The sequence below is a fragment of the Carlito syrichta genome, unplaced genomic scaffold, assembly GCF_000164805.1.
Source record: "Carlito syrichta isolate Samal-C Ts95f unplaced genomic scaffold, Tarsius_syrichta-2.0.1 Scaffold305725, whole genome shotgun sequence".
In the NCBI taxonomy this organism is placed as follows: domain Eukaryota; kingdom Metazoa; phylum Chordata; class Mammalia; order Primates; family Tarsiidae; genus Carlito; species Carlito syrichta.
This window is the reverse complement of record NW_007249821.1, coordinates 61,924-84,519: the sequence shown is the minus strand read 5'-3', so window position 1 is coordinate 84,519 and position 22,596 is coordinate 61,924. Positions and strand designations below refer to the sequence as shown.

At 45.8% G+C, this 22,596-nt stretch overlaps 1 protein-coding gene across 1 annotated transcript; it reads right to left on the bottom strand.

Annotated features, from left to right (window-relative positions):
* Nucleotides 1-3,852: 3,852 nt before the first annotated feature.
* Nucleotides 3,853-22,228, bottom strand: RBSN (rabenosyn, RAB effector). Its single transcript, XM_021714714.1, has 9 exons — nucleotides 22,034-22,228; nucleotides 21,257-21,302; nucleotides 20,990-21,151; nucleotides 18,047-18,288; nucleotides 15,926-15,996; nucleotides 10,227-10,313; nucleotides 9,014-9,116; nucleotides 6,188-6,292; nucleotides 3,853-5,225 (listed from the first exon to the last, which is right to left on the bottom strand). The coding sequence occupies exons 1-9, from the start codon at nucleotides 22,187-22,189 to the stop codon at nucleotides 4,071-4,073; spliced, it is 2,127 nt and encodes a 708-aa protein (XP_021570389.1). The 5' UTR covers nucleotides 22,190-22,228; the 3' UTR covers nucleotides 3,853-4,070.
* Between the last annotated feature and the right edge of the window lie 368 nt (nucleotides 22,229-22,596).

The following is a 22,596-nucleotide window of genomic DNA, read 5'->3' as shown; positions in this document are numbered from 1 at the left end:
CTAATTTTTGATTTATTGTAGAGATGAGGTCTCGCCAAGTTGCCCAGGCGGGTCGCGAAAGTGACAACTTTTAAACTAGAAGAGTTCTTAAGTATTTTTACAACTATGTTAGGGAACTGAAGAGTTTTGGGCAGAAGAACTTTTGATCTTCAAGTCCCCTGGAGGACTATGGATGAAACGCCCATTCCACATTAAAAATATGGATATTCACACAGAAAGCAGGCTAGGGCAGCTTGGATTTGGCGTTTACCCTCATCACTAATTTCTTCATCTGCAACTTGAGGCTGTTGGTTTACCATGCACAATACTTAGTATTCCATCTAGCCTACAGTAAGCACTAAATATTATCCCCTCCTGCTTTAGGAATCTACAAAGGATCTACGAAAGCCTGTTTCAAAGGCCAAAGTGAAATCACTATAAGAAACCCACTCAACAGTATCCAGCCTCATGGCCCATTTCTGCCACCTTTGAGTTTTGACACAATGCTTGAGCACCTCAGCACTACCTGACCCAGCTACTTGCTGCTGACAGCAAAGTGCTACTTGGTGCTGACGGCAAAGTGAGTCAGGGAGGCCTGGGTTTAAACCCTAATTCCACCACTGACTGGCTACATGACCTGAGCCAGGCTATCCTCTCTTCACCTGTCTGTCAGATGAACAGCTGAGTAACTACCTCACAGGATGTTGGTAGAGCTAAAGGAGCAAGGTGTGGCCATGTAGCAGAGTGTCTGGCACAAACGGCAGTCACAAGGCTCCCGACATCCGAGCCTCAGTTTCTTCCGGTGTGAATGGAATGATGAGACTGTAAAGGATTTTGCACTACAGTTGTCTAAAACAGTTCATTTAACCAGCATTGGGGATACGGGCAGAATAGTAACCCTGTTCAGAGCCTTGTGACCTTGATTTTGTCCAGAGGCCTTAACCAGACAGGTGACACAGAAGCTGGGACTATCTTTTGATACTCAGATGGTTATCATCAGAAAAGGAGGTGGGATGCCATGCTTTGAGTCTCACCTATAATGTATGTGGACATACACACACACACAACCCCAACAACTAGCATCTGTTATTTTATTTTTAAAAAAACGGTTCCATTACAAGGCCCCAGAGTAGTGCATGCAAATCAATGACCCCCAAACTGACAGTCATTGTCAGATGACCAGCACAATTTGCTGCTCCAGTCTGTGACCTAGTAAAGTGACCAGCTTCTCATTGTGAGTCCATCACCAACTATGCCAACGTCCAACCTACTGCACGGTTCATGGTGAGTCAGAGGTACATTTTAGTATCTGAACAGCAAAGACACATTGAGCTGCAAGTACAATAAATGACCTTAGTGTATTAGACAGGGGAAAATACAAACAAGGCATAAAAGGGACAGTCAACTTCATCTGGTGCCTGAATTCTGAAGTTTCATCCGTATATGATCATGATCTATGTCTATCTAGGGAGATCTACTATGCCACATCAAGACCTCCCTCATTTGCTAAGGAGACAGCACTGATTCCCTTGAAAGGCTGCAGGGTTAAATATTCACAAGGTAAAAACCTAAAGTTGTGGTTACAATTCACAGGCCAACTTTTCCCTGCTGTTATCTCTGTAAATCCAACTTTGTGCCTGCATGAATTCTGGGATATGGTACAGAGGAGGGGTCCTGTCATGTCTACATCTACAGGAGTATATAGCCATGAAAGAATTAAACGGAAGAATTCATAAAAGAATACAGCTGTGGAAGAACTCAATCAAATCAAAGGGATTTGATTTTAGCTTGGCTTAGTATATTCAGTGAGCTGAGTTTCTAAAAATAGTTTTTAAAACTATTTCTTGCGTGTTTCTCAATGCTTAGTTACCTATAGATTGCTACCTGGATTGATTTCAGGGAAGAGGTACATTTAGTGAATTAGTTTTAACTGATATCACCAGCTAATTAAAAGAGATGTTCTCATAAGAAAAGTGATGATGATGGAAAGCAACAATTAGCTTCTGGAACTACCTGCTTTTCAGTGCAGAGAGCCTCCTCTTCAGGTACAGAAATGTCAGCCTGAGCAGGGAGGAGCCCAGCAGCCACCCGGGAGTCCCTCCAGAACGACAGTAGGAAGGTCATGGGCTTCAGGGAAGAAAAGAGGCCTGTGCCAAGCAACATCTTAGTTGGCAGTTGCCTGGCTGCCGATTTCCCAAGACAAGCAGCAGGGCTGGTGACTGGCTGGCCACTCATATGCCTACACAGGACCTTTTCATTCAGCCGAAAGACCTAGCAGGTGCTAAGGAAATAGGAATAGCATTGACACAAATGCAGATAATTTTTACACCAAGAGAGTTCAGACATTCCCATTATCAAGCAAAGTCTTCACCAGAATGTAACAAAATGAATTGCAGCTCTCACACCAGTAACCAGTGAAAGTATGGCCCAGAGCTAGCTAAGGGGTATAAAGTGACTAGTGGTCAGTTACTGTTCATTAATCAAGACGCATAATTGCAGAAACTCAATCCAGAGCTGAGCACATGGTGTCAGATGGTCAGTTAAGGACTATGTTCCTGTAAACCAAAGCACCAGAGCTAAATTAACAACTTCCCTTTCTGCCCTTGATTGGTGAAGTGTTCAAGTACTGAGGTGCTACTGGAATGATCCTGGGTTGTGCTTCTTCAAACATTTCAGTTTCTTAACACTAAACACTGGTAATAAAATATCTCCATCAATGCTCCAGGTCAGAGACAGGATGAACCAAAAGGGAAGAAACTTGATCAAAGTGTCTTGGAATTTATTTTATCTTCTGGCGCAGGGAAGCATCCCTTCACCTGATGACGTTCCACAAAGCTTTCAGGTTGCCAATTCCGGTTTTTGGGGGTTTTTTTTGAGCTGGAGTCTCGCTCTGCTGCCCAGACTGCAATGGCAGCTCACAGCCACCACAGCCTTGACCTGCTGGGCTCAGGCAATCCTTCCGCCTCAACCTTCCAAGTAGTTGGAATTACAGGGATACGCCACCACGCCTGGCTAATTTTTTAATTTCTTGTAAAGATGAGGTTTCGCCATGTTGCCCAGGCTGGCCTCAAACCCATGAGCGCAGGCAATCCTCTCGCCTTTGCCTCCAAAGCGCTGGGGTTATAGGCATGAGCCATCATGCCCGGCAGATCACCAATTCCTAAATTCTAGACTGGGCCTTTAAAATAGGCCCAGATCCGAATAATTTTGTCAAAGCTCTGGAAGGAGGTATCTCCAGGGACAGAAAATTGTTCTACCAGAGCAAGGCTGGGGAAACTTCTCACAAATAATACTAATATAAACCAAAAAGTCAACCACTCCTGTTTTCTAAAAAACCCATAATCAAATTCACATTGCTACCCCTGCACTGGGAGCTTACTCCCAAAAAAGACAAACAAAAACTTAAACTGAGGGAAACAGATCCTGGCAAAATATTCCCCAGTCATCCCATCTTGGGTGAGGCTTCAACTCGAAAAAAAAAAAAGGAGGTGCTGGGCTCTCTGAGTCTAAACTCTTCCCTTCGCAGCAGCACTTTCCTCTTCCACTGTACAGGCAGGAAGCACCGAGCAGCGTAGAAGCCCCAGATGAAGCAGAATCCATAGCTTACTGGGGACGAACTTCTGCCAGAGCAGAATACATGAATCCATCTTGTTGGTCTTGACTGAAGGAAGGGCCCTGTGAAAAGCTGCCCTATAATACTGCATAAGAACCCAAGACTAGGCTGGAGCAAATGGACCCAAGAGATACATGGCAGCCACTTCTGCCCTGGGCCCAATAGAGCTGCATTTAGTTGTCTTGGTAGTAAAAATGTAAAATCCCCTCCAAAGGCGGAAACCTCCAGTTTAAGGAAAAAATAAACAGGAAAAACAGCAAACAAATGCTGATTCTTCCTGTTCTGACTCCTATTTTATTATGCAACTGTAGTGGAAAACACCACAAAGTGCACAGCAGAAAACAGCAGATTCCTGCCCCTAACTTGCGTGCATCTGAATTCTCACCCCGCCTCCTTCCTCATCAGTCCCACCTGTCCTCTCACCGGCTGCACTGGCTCCGGCCAGGCCCCGGGGCCCAAAGGTGTCACCCACTGCTGGTCAGTCGGCACCCCGCTTCTGCTTGGCCAGAGTGTGCTTCAGCTCCCGCAGGTTCTCTGTCAGCACCTCCACCTCATCCAGGCGGCCGCACTGCTTGGCATCAAAGATATATGCCTTGATGTTATCAATCTGCTGCAGGAGGAGCTCTTCCTCTATGAGCTCCTCAGCCTCTGGCCCACTGTCACTGTCCATTTCGAAGGGGTTGGTACAGGTGAGTTCCTCGAAGGGGTTACTAGGACGTGGGGGGCTTGAGGGCCCCTGCTGAGGATGCTGACCTTCCTCGTCAAACGGGTTGGGTGCTGGACTGTCTGGGTGGGCGAAAGGATTCCCTGGCCCTGCCACTGCCTCCTCTTGCTCCTCCTCAAAAGGATTATACCCTTTTGGGATGTGGGCTGAAGGGGTGAGAGAAGCCTCTGCAGCGGGAGGGATGGCCGCACCCTCTTCTGCGGGACTGGAGCGCTCCTCCTCATCAAAGGGGTTTAGAGAGGGCCCCTCATTTTGCTGTGACATGCTGCTGCTCTCGGGGAAGAACTCTTGGCCAAGGGCTGGGGGCCCAGACCACACTCTGACAGGCTCTCCAGCTGAGCTGGGTAAAGGGTTCTTGGGAACTGTGCTGTTCTGAGGTGGGGACAAGCCGAGATCCAACGCACAAGCAAGGTGGGTGCGAGGTTCTCTGCTGGGCTCCAGCTGAAAAGGCCCGATATCTCGGAAGTCCAGGGACCGAGTCCGTGTATGCAGGGATGCCACACGGAACTGTTCCCTTTCTCGTTCCCACTCCCGTTCACGAAGCATCTGCAACTGTTCCCGCTGCAGGTCCTCCTCCTCGGCCTGCCTCCGGGACAGCTCGATGGCCTTCTCTGTCTGCTGCTGGTCATACTCGTCCTGCAGCAGCCGCAGGTTCTCCTGCAGGGTGCGCACTTCATCTGTGCGGCCTGCAGCCTTGGCCTGCCTAATAAATGATGTGATGTTGTGGATCTGCTGGAGGAGGGGATCCGAGTCTTCACTCTGTCCCTGACCGCCTGACAGCGGGAGCCAGCCTTCAGCCTTTCTCAAAGGGGCAGGGCCCCTGCGGAGAGATGCCACCTCCCCATTGGCTGCTCGAGATGCCAGGCCAGTCCGCCTTTCCTCAAGCCTCCGCTGAGCCTCCAGGGCAGCCTGGGGAGACACCAAAGCCGGAAAGAAGAAACACAGTCACCAGGCCAGCAGCAGCCCAGAGTCAGCTACTCCCTATGGTTTCTCTATCCCTATGCCAATGATACTCGAATTTCCCACCTCAGGACTATAATATCCAACTGCTAAAGTCAAAAACATGCTTTTTTGTGGGAGAGCAAGAAGCCTTGCTTTTCAAAAATAAAATAATGGATAACAAAAAGTTCGGTGATAAGATTTTCCCAATCTTAGGTTCATAGACTGTACACTTTTTGTAAACCTCTGACATCTATTACCCTCATCTACACTAGAATCTCATACAATGCTAAATACATATATTATTTTCCATTTAATATTGCCTATTCCGATGTGCTCAACAAAGAACTTGCTGGCGTCTTGGTCCTCTGCAACTTCTGCCACAGGGAGAACTGCCAATCTCTGTGGTATTCTACACATAAGAGTATCAGCAGAAGCTCTGGAAAAAAAAAAAATCACCCTGGTCCCCATAGAAGAGAGTGAGGCTGAAATACAATATAAAAAATGCAGGCCAGGCTCGGTGGCTCAGCCTGTAATCCCAGCACTTTGGGAGGCCAAGGCAAGTGGATTGCCTGAGCCTGCAAGTTTGAGACCAGCCCAGGCAACTTGGCGAGACCTCGTCTCTACAATAAAAAAAAAAATTAGCTGAGCATGGCAGCGCACACCTGTAGTTCCGGCTACTTGGAAGGCAGAGCCAGAAGGATTGCCGGAGCCCAGCAGGTCCAGGTCGACACTGGGGTGGCTGTGAGCGTGTGTGCCACTGCACTCCAGCCTGGGCAACGGAATGAGACTCCAACTCAAAAAAAAATTGCAAACTTGAGACAGTGAAAGTTTCTGATTCACCACAACTTCACAGGACCTCCTGGGAGCCCTGGTGGCCTCGTGCTTGAGAGTCACAGGAGGACGCGAACCTGCATTCCTGGCTCACTCACCTGTCTCTCCATAGCTCTCTTCCTCTCCATTTCCTCCTTCCGTTTCTTTTTCAGTTCCTCAAACTGCTCTTTGGTTGGCAGTGACATCAAACCAAGCAACTTTTCCTGTAGGGAGTCACAGAAAATTTTACACTTAAACCCTCTTAGGGAAAACAATGAACCTTAAACACTGATGAGATTCTGCTTATGCTAAGACACTCTAACCCTTACATCAGGCCAAAAAGTCAACTTCGAAATAGGCATGCTCTCTCCTATGAAATGATCACCATCAGATATCCTAGTTATTCACCTGGCTCAAGTATCAGTTTCTCCATGAGCCCTTGTCCCTGACTACCCTATCTAACTTTGTGAATCTCTATCCCAGCTCTACCTACCACCCTTCCCTGCTTTACATTTCTCAACTTTTTGCCATCTTACATATTAGAGTGGACCCAAAAGACAGGAATTATTTTTTGGGAGACAGGTCCCCGGTAGCACAGGCTTCTCTGAGAGGTGAGTGTTATAGGAACCCATCAGCATCAGTGTACCAATTAATGTTGTTGTGAGAGGCTGCGTTCGGCTTCAGTGAGTTTCGGGGGGAGATTCTTTCAGTGTGTTTGCCCGTTTCATGATGGGTGATTTACAAGTGCACCTGCCCACACCATAGGGAGTGTTCAGCAGTTTTTGACCAAAAACAGCATGCTCTACATGCCCCATCCTCCCTATTCACCCAATCTTGCCACAAGTAACTTTGTTTCCTTGATGAAAAAAGTCCTCAAGGGAAATGTTTTGCTGATGTAGAAGACATGAAACAAAAACCGCAAAAGCACCTTAAAAGGCATCAAAATGGACTAGTTCAAAAACTGTTCTGAGCCGTGGAAAAAGCATCTCAATAGGTGTATTGCATCAAACGGAGAGTACTTTGAAGTGAGCAAAGTTTTTTGTTTTTTGAGTTTCACTCTGTCGCCCAGGTTGGAGTGCAGAGGCCCAGGCTGGAGTGCTCATGGCCCCTGCAGCCTCAACCTGCTGGGCTCAGGCAATCTTCCACCTCAGTTTTCCAAGCTGGAACTATAGGTACACACCACCATGCCTAGCTAATTTTTTTTTATCTACTGTAGAGATGAGGCCTCGCCAAGTTGCCCAGGCTGGTCTCAAACCCATGCACTCTCATCTCGGCCTTCCAAAGTGCTGGGATTATAGGCATAAGCCACTACGCCTGACCAAAGTTTAAACATGTAAGAATAAATACACAATTTTTTATAAGTAAATTATGGTTTGTTTTGGGTCACCCCTCATACTTTAGTTACTTATTGTCTGGCTCCCTCTAGAATATAAGCTTTATGAGAACAGGAAGGTTTGTCTTTTTCGTTCACTATAAGACATCTAGAACCTAGAACATTGTTTGGTTCATAATAGGACGCAACAACAAATGATCGCTGAATAGACTCACTAATCAGCAGGACAAAGGGCCTACTCAGCACTAAAATGTCAGAAAACTAACCCAATAGGACTCTATGAAATCTCTTTGTCTGGAAGCTCTAAAGGTGGTTAACTTCGACTCTCTCAGAAGGGACTTCCAGCGGTAGAAAGACACAACTCACATCTAACCACCTAGGTTTAGTCTGCCGTTGAACAACCGGCTGTTTCCTCTCAACCAGTGGCCCAGGAAGAGTCCCTGAGGAGCTTATCCCAAAGAAGAAATGCTAAGTACCAGTATGTCCATCAGAGCAAGACTTAGAACAGCAAAAAATTAAAGTTTATCAAATGCCCAACTAAAGGGGAATGGTTAAATAAAGGATGGCATATACAGTCAAAGTAGTATTCTGCAGCCATTCAAATGATAGCTGAACATTATGTAAAAAAGTGCTCATGATAGAAAATTCAGTGATAAAAAAAGAAGACACAAATTCACAAATATGCACTAATTATAACTGCTGTTTATAAACATGCAAATGGAAAAAAAAAGAGAAGAAAATATACCAAAATGATGAGTGATTATACTGGGAATGTGGATTAAAATCCGTATTTTTTTCTTAATGTAACATAATGCATTCATGATCTTTTTTGTTTGTTTGTTTGTTTGTTTTGAGTTGGAGTCTCACTCTGTCGCCCAGAATGGCGACCCGGCCACTGCAGTCTCAACCTGCTGGGTTCCGGGGATCCTTCCGCCTCAGCCTTCCGAGTAGCCGGAATTACAGGCACGCGCTACCATGCCCAGCTGATTTTTTGATTTATGGTAGTGATGAGGTCTCACCAAGTTGCCCAGGCGGGTCTCGAACCTGCGGGCTCAGGCAATCCATTCACCTCAGCCTCCCAAAGCACGGGATTACAGGCTGAGCCACCGAGCCCGGCTGCATTCATGATCTTAAAAATAATAAACATATAAATAGCAAATATAAAACATGTAAAAATATAAACATATAGAAATATAAACATAAAAATATAAAAAAGTAAACAAGCAAGATGGATACAGTGGCTCACACCTGTAATCCCAGCGCTTTGGGAGGCAGAGGCGATAAGGTTGCCAAAGTCTAGGGGTTCGAGACCAGTCTGGGCAACTTGGTAAGACCTCGTCTCTAAAATAAATTAAAAAATCAGCTGAGTGTGGTGGTGCATGCCTATAGATCCAGCTACTTGGAAGGCTGACATAGAAGGATTGCCTGAGTCCAGCAGGTCAAGGCTGCAGGAGGAGCATCCCACTGCACTCTAGCCTGGGCAACAGTGAGGTTCCAACTCAAGAAAAAAGAAAAGAAAGTAAACAAGCCATTGGCATGAATCTACCTCCTAAGAGGTAAAAGAGCAGGATAGGCCAAGTGCAACATTTACGCCACCCCAGGATGGTTTTACCTGCACAAAAAGCGTGGCTGAGTATCTGATCATCCTCTGCAGTCGCAAATTGCTTGGATGTGGTGGAGGGTCCTGGTTCAAGCCTAAGGTTAAGATCTTCTTACTGAATTGGAACAGATACATCAATGTAACAAACATTGCCAGCCTCGGAAATAAGGGAGTAAAGTCTCTGGAGTTGCCAGACTTTCATCATTGCAGAAAGATGTGTGGAGACAGTAAGTGACTCCATGGAAACTTCCTTGAGTGTAAGCCCAGTTCGCATCCTTTGGCTGTATCCAAGATTCTTGACACAGCACAGGGTGCACGACAAATGCTCACTCATCGAGGGACTGACTACATATGCAGAGCTGGCTTCATGAGTGAGTGACCGATGCAACTGCACAGGGTCTGGCACTTAAAAGGGTCACGTGCTTAATGCTCTGCTGTCATTGTCTTAAAATTCTTAATTTCTGAACAGGGACTGTGCACATTCATCTTGCACCAAGGCCCCACAAACTATGTAGTCGGTCTCACATATCTGCATGGACTAAAAGTCCTCATCTCAGTACCCCCTCTGAGTCACTGTACTCTCTCCACCTCAAGGGGCTGATTTAACCCCAACAGCTAGTCATCCACATTCAAAAAGCAGCTGTGGTGGTCGGAAGTGGTAGCTCACACCTATAATTCCACCACTTTGGGAAGCTGAGGTGGGAAGATAGCTTGAGGTCAGGAATTCAAGACCAGCCTGGACTACATAGCAAGACCCCATCTCTAAAAAAATAAAAATTAAAAATTAAAAAAAAGCAGTTATAAATTTGAAAAGCAAGCATAGACATAAAGAAAGAATCTGGGTTTTTATCATGGCTCCACCATTTTTGCTAGCTGTAGCACAATTTCTCACCTACAAAATGGGATGTTAATCCTTACCTCAAAGGGTGACAGTGGTAGAATAAATGAGCTACTCTATGAGGAAAGAGCCAGTGACTGGGAAGCAACTGGTATCAATAACCAGCTCCTCTTTAATAATAATGAACATTATAAACCCTTAACCAAAAGTCACTGAAATGGATTAAGAGCCAGAGCTGGCCACTTTCTTGAGGGCATTCCCACCATCAAGGTATTCCCACCATCACCAGGATTGTACGTGAGCACAGGTCTGCTCACTACCACCACTTCATTAGAACAGCACCTTCTCCACTCATCAACAGGTAGGACACCACCTGATGTACCTTACCTTAAAGCATCTATTAGCTCATACACTTTCTGGACTTCCAGTCGAAGGTCACTGGCATGTTCCAGACTGTAAGTTGTCTCCCCGGCACTAAGGAGAAATAACAGAGACATGTGATCTAAGTTTCATTGTATGGATTGAACAGTGTAGTACAGACACTAAAGGTTTAAGGCCTCACAAAGGCAGATGGTTAATTCTCTCAAAGTAAGGCCAGGTATGGTGGCTCACAACTATGATCCCAACACTCTGGGAGGCCAAGGTGAGAGGACTGCCTGAGCCCACAAGTTCAAGACCAGTCTGGGCAAGCTTGGCGGGACCTCATCTCTATAATAAATCAAAAATGCACCGGGCGTGATGGTGCATGCCTGTCATTCCAGCTACTTTGAAGGCTGAGGTGGAAGGATCACCTGAGCCCAGCAGGTTGATGCTGCAGTGGCTGGGAGCGTGCCACTGCCCTCCAGCCTGGTCGACAGAGTAAGACTCCTACTCAAAAAAAAAAAAATTCTCTTAAAGTGGCATTTCAGACTCTCAGAGTCTATTCTTTGGAATGAAGTAATCAACTAAAAGCTGGTTTTCAATTTGCAGACTCCATAGGAATAGACTTGTGCCTAAGACTGAGAACTAGCCGTTATGCTCATCACCAAAACAATTGTAACTGAATTTATTCTGGCCTACTTTCCCTAAACACTTTCACTACATCTAATAAGATATTAGAAGTGGTTTACTAAGTAAGTTGGTTGCACTACATTAGAGTAGAAAGCCACTTGGCTTTTCTCACTCAAAGACTACACAGAGTGGACTAAGAAGTCCCCAACAGGCATCACACCAACTGTCCCATGTATCAGGTCTTATGTGAGAAAAGCACTTTGGGCTGGGAGCGGGGGCTCAAGCCTGTAATTCCAATACTTTGAGAGGCCAAGTTGAGAGGACTGCCTGAGCTTAGGAGTTCGAAACCAGCCTGGTCAACCTGGTGAGAACTCATCTCTACAATAAATCAAAAAAATTAGCGAGGCATGGTCGCGCACACCTGTAGTTTCAGCTACTTAGAAGTCTGAGGTGGAAAGATCGCCTGAGCCCAAGAAGTCGAGGCTGCAGTGGCTGTAAGCATGCCACCGCACTCCAGTCTGGGCAACGAATGAGAAAGAGAGAAAAGCACTTTGATTCCAAATCAGGGTGGAGTGGAGATATTCGGGAAGACCAGAGGTGGCTTATCTCAAGTCTCAGCAGCAGCTATTGTGTGATGTTATCACTATTCATTTACAAGCCCGTCACCCTGCCCCAAAGACTACTAAATTATAAAAGAAATGGCTATGGGTTTTCACTTTTATTGCCTCAGTAACTAGAAGATTTCAGAAGATCTCAGCCATGAGTACAGCAATGGCTACTCAACTCCCTGATTGAAGCAGCAGCAATTTAAGTTAAACAAGCAGAAAGGACTGTTGCATTTACATGTCTTACCGCCTATGAAACAGTCCTAGCTGGAAAAATATTAGTGTGTCCTGCAATTTGAGGATTCAATAAGGTGATTTCATCATCTCTCACTGCATAGTTTACAAAAAGAACATTGGACTTGAAATGAGAAGACAGGCTTTGTCGTGATATCTCCAAGTCATGTGGAAAATAGCAAGGTTGGCTCAAATCTGAAATCACTTCCTCTGGTCTCAGTCACAGCAATTTTATTTCCCTCAGAGCACCTATCATGTCTGGTGTTATCTTATTCACTTGATGGTCTGTGCTCCACAAAAACAAAGCTCTATGAGAGCAGCAGCCTTCCCTGATCATTGCTAGAGCCCCAGCATCTAGACTAGAATAAGGCATATAACTAGTGTGTGATAAATATTCACTGAATAAAGGAATGAACGAATGAAATGGGCCTAAAGCCCTTTAGAACTAGTCTCTTGAAGAGGAGGAGAAAGAATCAGAAACCTAAGCTGGGCTCGGTGGCTCAGCCTGAAATCCCACGCTTTGGGAGACCGAGGTGAGTGGATTGCCTGAGCCCGCGAGATCGAGACCTGCCTGGGCAACTTGGCCAGACCTCATCTCTACAATATATCAAAAATTAGCTGGGCGTGATAGCACATGCCTGTAGTTCCAGCTACTTGGAAGGCTGAGGAGGAAGGATCACCGGAGCCCAGCAGGTCGAGGCTGCAGTGGCCATGAGCAGCCACTGTACTCCAGTTTGGGTGACAGAGTGAGACTCCAACTTAAAAAAAAAAAAAGAATCAGAAATCTAGAATTGTTCTCAGTAACGGTAGCTCCCCAGCTAACCAGGGAAGTCCATTAACTCACAACTGCATGTGAGGCACAAAGCAGGAAAACCACAGGACGCAGGGAGACCAGACCCTGGGTAGCAATATCACGAGGAAAATGCTGGGTGCCAGCTCAAATGGCCAGTAATGTACCTCTCCTGCTGGCACCCAGGATGAAAAGCATAGGAGGCCCACATGCTCAAAACATCAAATTCATGGGAAGGGGTGAGGAGGCATATGTGGTGCTGATTCTAGTAAGGTCCAGAGAGGAAAGGAGCATGAGACAGGTGCTCCATGCCAAGGCTTTCTCCACTTAGAGGAGGTATGTATCCGAATCCCCTGAAGTGCTTCTTCCAGCTACTCACAGGGAGGGTGGGACGCTCCACTGATGGAAATAACTGCTCAGTGAACAGCAGGTAGAGAAGAAAATATGCGTGTGCCCCTTCCTGCTGTTCTTTAGAACCAGTACTCTAGGCTAAGGAACAGAAAGGGGGAGATGGGTAGAGGAGGTGTTAGCATAGGGGAGGGGATCTAGGACAGTGGTGGCTGAAAGGGCTCAAGAAATGGGGCTCCTCCCCTTCCACTCTCTGCTGCCAGGAACTACAGCCCTCTGAGTTGTTAAAACAGGGAAATTCTCTTTTCAATTCTCTTCCCACCTTTCTTTCCTCCCTGTTGCCTGGGAAACATCGAGGTAAAGAACAGGGAACGGAAGGAGAGTCCGGAAGCAATAATTATCAGGGAGAAATGCTGGGAAAGGTGTGCTCTTGCACAAACCGACTGGGTTTAGCCTTACATATTCTGTAAGTCAGACATTCATAGACTCAAAGGTCAGGAAACTCCCTAAAGACCAAACTAATTAAAAAGTTCATTTTCTTTGCAAGGGAGACCCGCATGATGGGCTTAAAACATGGTCGTTGACATCATGAAGCAAAACCCAAGTCCATACCCTTTGTTTTTTTGGAGCACTATAAAAGAGTGCCATAATTAAAATGTCTAAATAAAAATAGAGTTTTGTTTTAAACAAGGCACATCTACTGCTACATGCATCACTATAAACGTGGCAGATGGGCAATACAGGTTTAAGACAAAGGCAGGAAACTCTAAACTCTCAAATTAAGAACCCAGATACCAGGCTGGGAAAATGTGGCTGGGATTCGATTTTGAGTGTATGTGAGCACTCAAATTCCAGCTCACATACACAAACCTTCAAAAGGAACAATGCTCTTAAGCAGCAAGTTTTTTCTATAAAAGGCCATATCACAAAAATGTTCAGCTTTGCAGGCCATGCAATCTCTGTCACTACTATTTAACTCTGCTGTGGTAGGGAAAAAGCAACTAGAGAGTAGTCACACAACTGGGCACAGCTATGCTCCAGTACACTTTATAAAAACAGGCAGCAATAACATGTATTGGTAAGGCTGGAAAGAAACTGAAACCCTCATATATGCTGGTGGGAATGTAAAATGGTGCAGTCACTGGAAAACAGTTTAGCAATTCCTCAAAAAGTTAAACATAGAATTACTGGCCTGGCTCAGTGGCTCAGTCTGTAATCCTAGCACTCTGGGAGGCCAAGGCAAGTGGACTGCCTGAGCCCACAGGTTCAAGACCAGCCCGGACAACTTGGCATGACCTTGTCTCTGCAATAAGTAAAAAATTAGCCGGGCGTGGTAGTGCGGCGCCTGTAGTTCCAACTAATTAGAAGGCTTAGGTGGAAGGATCACCAGAGCCCAGCAGGTCGATGCTGGAGTGGCCGTGAGTGTACCACTGCACTCCAGCCTGGGCACAGAGAAAGACTCCAACTCAAAACAAACAAACAAACAAACATAGAATTACTATAAAACCTAGCAAGTACACTCATAGGGACATACCCAAGTGAAATGAAAACATATATCCACACAAAAAGCATGTACATAAATATTATGGGTACATTATGCGTAACAGCCAAAATTGGAAAAAACGCAAATGTTCATCAACTGATGAATGGATCAACCAAATATAGTATATATCCATACAATGCAGTCATATAAAAGGAATGAAGGACTGATAGATGTGTCGACATGTATGAATCTTAAAAACATTATACTATGTAAAAGAAGCCAGACATAAAAAATTTTATACTTATGATTCCATTTATATGAAATGTCAAAAATAGACAAATCCATAGAGACAGAAAGTAACTTAGTGGCTGCCAAGGAGAGGGGGAATGGGCAACAACTACTAATAGGTCTGAGGTTTCTGATTAGGTATGGGGTGATGAAAATGTTTGGAATAAAGACAGTGATAATGGCTGCACAACTTTATGAATATACTAAAAACCACTGAACTTTAAAAGAAAACTGTCTGCTGTGTGAATATCTCAATTTAAAAAAAGAAAGACATCAGGCTAGATTTGGCCCATGGGCAGAAGTTTGCCAACTGCTCTAAGGGAAACGTCTGTTTTATTTTTTTCTAATTTTTAATTTATTTATTATTATTATTATTATTATTATTATTATTATTATTATTATTATTATTTTTGAGTTGGAGTCTCACTCGGTCGCCCATCTGGAGTGCAGTGGCTGCTCCTGGCCACTGCAGCCTCGACCTGCTGGGCTTCGGCGATCCTTCCGCCTCAGCCTTCCAAGTCACTGGAACTACAGGCACATGCTACCATGGCTGGCTAATTTTGGATTTATTGTAGAGATGAGGTCTCGCCAAGTTGCCCAGGCGGGTCTCGAACCCACAGGCTCAGGTCATTCACTCACCTCGGTCTCCCAAAGCACGGGATCACAGGCTAAGCCACCAAGCCCGGCCTATTTTTTATTACTTTTTTAAAAGACACGGTCTCTCTCTGTTATCCAGCCTGGAGTGCAGTGATCATAGCTCACTGCGGCTTCCACCTCCTGGCTCAAATACCCCTCCCACCTTAACTTCTAGAGTAGCTGAGACTACAGGCGGGCACACGTCACCCCACCTGGCTTATTTTTTTAATTTTTTGTAGAGATGGGGGGGTCTAGCTATATTGCTGGTCTTGAACTCCTGCCCCCAAATGATCCTCCTGCCTTGGTCAGCCAAAGTGCTGGGTTTATAGGTGTAAACCCTGGCGAGGAAAAGCCTATTCTAAGCCCTGATATCTCAACACTACTCTGAAGTGGCATCTACCCAGGCATTAGCATGAGAACCACTGCCCCTCCTCCTCTCCTTCCAGATACTACAATAAGCAGTGATACCTATCATCTGAGACCCTTCCCAAACCTGCTTGGTTGGAACATGAACATGGCTATGCATTTTTACAAACTCATATGATGGTAACATGTACTCCACGGAAACACAGACATGAGGATTTTTGTCAGCTTGTCACAGAAGAAATGCAGGGCTGAAGTTAAGATTTTTCACTTTTGGCTTCTGGAAAATTGAACTGAAATGCCAGAAAACAGTCCCCACTGGATTAGAAAACAGAAAGGAACGGCTTACTTTAATGATGTTGCCATCTTGATGTATTCTGGAGCTTTCTGATCAACTTTCCCCATGCAAAGCTGTAATTTCTAAGAAAAAAAAGAAGAGGTAAGTGATGCGCTCAAGACACAGAAAAGCCTACCCAGAAGCTAGGCTCCATCAATAGAGATGTATTTAAAATGTTCACTTTCCTTAACAGTTTTCTAAAATTTTGTTTTTTGGGGTTTTTTTGAGTTGGAGTCTCACTCTGTCACCCGGGCTGGAGTGCAGTGACACACTCATGGCCACTGCAGCCTCAACCTGCTGGGCTCAGGTGATCTTTCCGCCTCAGCCTTCCAAGTTGCTAAAACTACAGGCACGCGCCACCATGCCCAGCTAACAAAATTTTGCTTTTAATTGTTGTTATTGATGTCCTGAAGTAGGTTACAGATCTACTTTCCAAGCAAAAAATCTCTGTTTTGAATTGGAGTCTCATTCTGTCACCCAGGCTGGAGTGTAGTGTAGTGGCATGCTTACGACCACCACAGCCTCGACCTGCTGGGCTCAGGTGATCCTTCCCCCTCAGCCTTCCAAATAGCTGGAACTACAGGCATGCACCACCACGCCCGGCTAATTTTTTGACTTACTGTAGAGATGAGGTCTTGCCAAGTTGCCCAGGCTGGTCTTGAACCTGTGGGCTCAGGCAGTCCTCTCACCTTGGCCTCCCAAAGTGCTGGAATTATAGACGTGAGCCACCACACCCGGCAAGCATAAAATCTTACAGAAAGCAAAGAAATGAGGATGGAGCTTTTGACCAGATGTTTTTGAGAGGAAGAAGTCCTTTCAGGCAACAAGACAAGGTGTCTACCAAGACAGAGAAGAGGAATTAGCTGCTACTTTCTTTCTCTGCTAGGTGATGCCAAGCCACAGCAGGAAACCAGTGCATGGCATTGGCAGGTCTCACCTCAAAGAAGGAGGAGGCAGGGCTGGGCACAGTGGCTCATGCCTATAATCCTAGCACTCTGGGAAGATGAGGCAAGAGGACTGCTTGAACACAGGAGTTCAAGATCAGCCTAGGTGACATAGCAAGAACTTGTCCCTACAAAAGTAAAAAAATTAGCTAGGCATGGTGGTGCATATCTGAAGTCCCAGCTATTTGGGAGGCTGAGATGGAAGGATCACCTGAGCCAGAAGGCTGAGACTGCAGCGAGTCATGATTTTGCCACTGTACTCCAGCTTGGGCAAGTGAGACCTCAACCCCCACTGCCCCCAAAAAACAAAAAGCCCAGTGGCTAATTAAAAATTGAGACACCAGGTCATGAACTCCACACAAAGGTTGAGGAATGGCTATATCTGCAGCTCAGTTCAGGGTTTAATTACACGGTGATTCCAGAAACACTGCCGTTATGGCCTGAAGAAGTGCTAACAGTGACCATTCAATGGTCGTCAGACAAAAACATACCCTTCTTGAGAGTTCTGCATGAACTCTTTCCTCCTCTGCCCAAGCTGATCTTCTCCCACTATCTCCTATTGCCTCCCTGCCCAGCCCCACCTGGCTCACAGGTCTCACCTGGCCATTAGGAGGCCAAGCCGGTCTCATTTCCAGATGTTCTCTGCAATGCACTATTTCCTCTCAAAGTGTACATCTACTAAGGGTATTCTGGGATCACTGGTGGTAATGAGAGCTGAGGCATTTGAATAAGCTCAGAAGGGGACACTCTTAGCCTATGGGCAGTAATCTGGTAAAATCTGAAAACTTGTAACACTTTCTCAAACATGTAAAGTCTGAAACTCCCAAGTAAGTTTCCCAAGACTCTTTTGCCCCATTGTTTAGTGCCATCTCTGGCTTCTGTCCTCCCCACAGAACCAGTCCCCACTGCATGGCAACTGCCCTTCCTCCTCTTGCCTCTAGCCCACTAAAGCCTCTACACTCTGGTTTTCAAGTGAGCAAGGAAGAGTGAAGAAACAAGTTTGTTGCAACACACCCAGAAGACTGACTCACCAACGCCTCGCTGGGAAATCACATCATGGCCCTTTAGCAAGAATTAAAAATAATTCAAAGGAACAACCTCCCAAAGCATTCTGCAGAATCTGCAGGTGTGTACATATCGAGCGACTAGATCTGATGGATCAGACCCAAGACCGCACACATTGTGTCACCTCATAAAGCTTCACGATGTCAGGCGTGTGCTCCTTCTCGTCAATCTGCTGCTCTCTCTTGAGCAGCGTGTCCTTGCAGTGTGTACAGCAGCGGATCCGATCATCATCCTTCTCATCCAGGACTGAACTCACACTGCTCATGCTGCTGATGCTGCCACGGCGAGAGCCATGGACACTGTTGGGCGACTGGCTGGGGCTGGTGTGGGCATTCAGGGATTCTTTGCTGGCACTGGTGAGCTTGTCTGTAACCACAACACCAACAGGCAGCAGTGACCCCCAAAGCATTCGACAATCCCACCCCCCGTTACAGTGAGGTGTCAGTCCACAGGCATTTGATTTGAGGAGTAGTAGGATCAGGCTGTGCCTCTGGGCAAGAAGTACCCCCCTCTGCCTTCCTGGTGTTAGACTCCAGTCAGAAAGGACTCCACTGTCCTCCAGACAAGATCCAAGCAACCTAGAACAGTCTGTCTTCAAGGCTCTGGGACTCAGCCCCTAAATTCACCTTTCCACCTATCACCCTCCTCCATTCGTTCTTCCATCTTTCCATGAGACTTTTTTTTGAGTCAGAGTCTCACTCTATCTCCCAGGCTGGGGTGGTACACTCACAGCCACCGCAGCCTCGACCTGCTGGGTGACCCTCTCGCCTCAGCCTTCCATCCAGGAGACTTTCTTCCACAGCCTTCCCCACAATTCCCAAACACTTGGCCTATTCTCCAAAGTTCAGCTCAAATGGCACGTCCTCCAAGAAGTATTTACCAATTCCCTAGGGCAAAACTATCAGTTCCCACCCTACTGCCCATTTGGGAGCACTTTCCACTTTTCTCCACATGTAACAGTCCTTTGTTCACCCCAGAGTTGCCCTAGGAAGCTGTGACTCTCGAAGGTTCAAACGGTATCCTGCTTACACTTGCACCCTCAACTTATCCAGCAGGACCAACCCAGAGTAGCCGCCTAGTAAATGCTGGCTAATGAGCTCGAGAGAAGAAAGCTGAATAGTGTCCCAAAAATGTAGCTTAGTCTCAGGTGAGATGGAAAGATGGTCTCAGGAAGAAAGTATCAAGGTAAAGTGAGCCTGGTGGCTGTGAGACCTGGGCAGAAGCTGCATCTGCTTTTGTCTCCACATTGTCCAGATACCTTGTGGCCAACAACATGCACAGACTCTCCAGCAACAAATTCACCCCAAACTTCCCAGAAGCCTGTGATCATCTTTAGCAAGCCTGAACCAGCTGGGATGATGCAAAGTCCTGGAGGACCTGGTTCAACCTGACCCCTGCAACGTCGTTCCCACAATGCTCAAATATGTCCTCCACACTCACTGCAACTATTCGATTTGCTCATCTACTAACTGTCCTGGCCCTCCGGAAATCACACCTTTGCTCCTGCTCTTCACTACTCAGAATGCCCTCCTTCCCCAACTCTTCTGCCACCCTGCTCATCTTTCAAGGCTCTTCCAGAACGTCACTTTTTAACCCTGAGCATTCGTGTTCTTGCTGTCCTTGAGCCTCCACATCGCTCAGCATCTGCCATATTACTTTAGTTTTTTCTACCTGACAGTGAATTTGTTGTGACTTTTATTCCAAAGGGACTAACTAGTCCATTGCTTACGAGTATTTTTCAAGACCTTCTTCTCAACGTCTCACTTGCCACTTCTAACCAGAGCTGACAGAGTTGGCCAGCCTCTTCTGGATGGCTGATCCAACTCCTCTCATTGTACATATCTTTTTACTTTTTATTTTTTCCTTTGCTTCAACCTCAGCTCACTCTTCCCCCACAGTATCTATCTTTTTATAAAGCAATTATTTATTTGCACGTATGCTAGGGGATAGACAATGCATTATAGACCAGAGGTAGGCAAAAGACAACCTGCAAGCCAAGTCCAGTCTACAGGCTGTTTCTGTATGGCCCTTGAACTAAGTATGGTTTTTACTTTTTTTTTTTTTTTTTTGAGTTGGAGTCTTACTCTATCGCCCAGACTGGAGTACAGTGGCTGCTCCTGGCCACCGCAGCCTCGACCTGCTGGGCTCAGGCAATCCTTACGCCTCAGCCTTCCGAGTAGCTGGAACTACAGGCACGCGCTACCACGGCCAGCTAATTTTTTATTTATTGTAGAGACGAGGTCTAGCCAAGTTGCCCAGGCAGGTCTCGAGCCCGCGGGCTCAGGTAATCCACTAACCTCAGCCTCCCCAAGCAAGGGATTACAGGTTGAGCCACCAAGCTCGGTTGGTTTTTACTTTTTTTTTGAGTCAGAGTCTCACTCTGTCATCCAGGCAGTAGTGCAGTGGCACACTCACAGCCACCACAGCCTCAACCTGCTGGGCTCAGGCAATCCTTCTACCTCAGCCTTCCAAGTAGCTGGAACTACAGACATACACCACCATGCCCGGCTAATTTTTTAGTTTATTGTAGAGGTGAAGTCTCACCAAGTTGCCCAGGCTGGTCTAGAACTCATGGGCTCAGGCAATCCTCTCACCTTGGCCTCCCAAAGTGCTGGGATTATAGGCGTGAGCCACCACACCTGGCCTGGTTTTTACATTTTTAAAAGGTTAAACAGGCCAGGCGTAGTGGGCACTTTGGGAGGCTGAGGCAGGAGAATTGCTTGGGCCCAGGAGTTCAAGACCAGTCTGGGCAACAGAGCGAGACTCTGTCCCTATTTAAAAAAAAAAAAAGTTAAACAGTAAACAGAAGAAAAAATGTCACAGGACTATCTGTGGCCCAGAAAACCTAAAATATTTACTGTCTGATCCTTGTCAACCACTGTTATGGATCACTGTGTCCCTGTCCCCTAGCACAGTGTCCAACCTGTAGTGGGCTAAATGGAATTAATAAGTGAATGAAGATCCCATAGGCCATTAACTTAACAAAAAGCCCTAGAGTCCCAGTGATCTGCATACAGGTGAGGTCCAAGGGGAGATGAGGGTGCAGGGCTGCCTCCATGTTACCTACTTGCCAAGGGAAGGCTGATGAGCTCCATACACTTCTTACACATAATAGACCCACAGAGACGGCAATGGTGGCGGCGGTTACGGAGGCTGAACTTATTCCCACAGTCTGGACAGAATGGGACATCCTGGTCGTTGACCCAAGGCACCACAGACTTTTCTATAGCTTTGGGAAGAACAAACCAACAAAAAAGCATGTCATTTTAAAAAGAGACTTGGTCAGGAAGAAAAATAAATCATAGAATGACTATGAGAAAAGGTCTAGAGTTACCTCGAATCTTCGCTGACTCAGTATTCGTTCTATCAAATGCAGTGAGCTGATCAGGAGAAAACAGTGCCAAGTGGAATTAATCAGGTGATGTCTACTTGCTCCATGCTTTCCACTATTCATGCACCAAGGAGGAATTAGCACATTTGCATTTCTCAAGTCTCATCTGTCATCCTCAACCCCACAAAGTCACAAAAGCAATTTATCATGGGACAGAGTACTAGTTTTGCATCTAGATGATACCTTCCTTCCTATGACCCACTTCTAACCTCTTTATTGTCAGTTACTATTTCAGCAATAACCAGAGTAGGCAAGGATGGGGAGAGGCAGCTCCATAGTCCTCCTGGACCATAAAACTGGGCATATATTTCTCCCTACAAAGTACATGTATTAACTGTATCTGTTGTTGCTACCATGCCCACCACACAGCCCAGGTTTTACATACAAAGAGCATTTCTAGGGGCAAAGGATATCTGTGAAACCTGTCACTATTTCTCTGTTTGCATCAAACGATATCACACATTACACCTCACTGAGAGATTGTGCCTGGGACATCCAAAAGAGAAGAGTCTGAAAAGGCAAAGGTTTTCCAGTAGCCAAGTGAGACTCACAGGTGGGAAGAGGGAAGCTGAGCATGTGGCCAGGATAGCCAGCTCAGGCTAGAACTGCCCACCATGCCCTCTGTATTTCTACAAAACACATGCTACAGAAATGTGATTCTTCCCCCCAGAAAAGTTGTACTTGCAAAAAAAAAACATGTTTTAAAACAACAAAATTTACCTTCTCTAACCTGATTATTAATTTATTGACTTCCACAACATAATGGTCAATTCTGGCAGCTCGGTGTTTTTTGAAGGCAGAAAGATGGCTTCTCACAGCACCTAGGAGGAGGGAAGGTGGGGCGATAAATGACCCGCAATTTCTCTGAGGGAGCATCTCTAACTTGCTGCTTATCCTCAGTGAATTTCAAAAGCAAATAAAAATTCTAGGATTTTAGAGTTTTAGCAAAGACTCAAACAAATAGAAGAAAATCTGCTAAAATGTTAACTATATGGCCTCTGGAGGCCGTCAAGTACAATATGAGAGACCTCAGAGTATAGTAGATAAAAGTTTGGACTCGGTTCAAGTTGCAATTCTGCCACATACTGTGTGACTTTGGGCAAGTTACTTAGCCTCTCTGTAACTCGGAGTACTCATCTATAAAATGGAGATAACAATAATATTTACCTCAGAGTTGTTGGCGGGATTACATAAGTTAAAATTTGTACAGCCCTTAGAACACTGACTGACATGTGCATTTTTGTTACATAAAAAGGGTGGCAACCTTTCAGGCAATTTTTTTT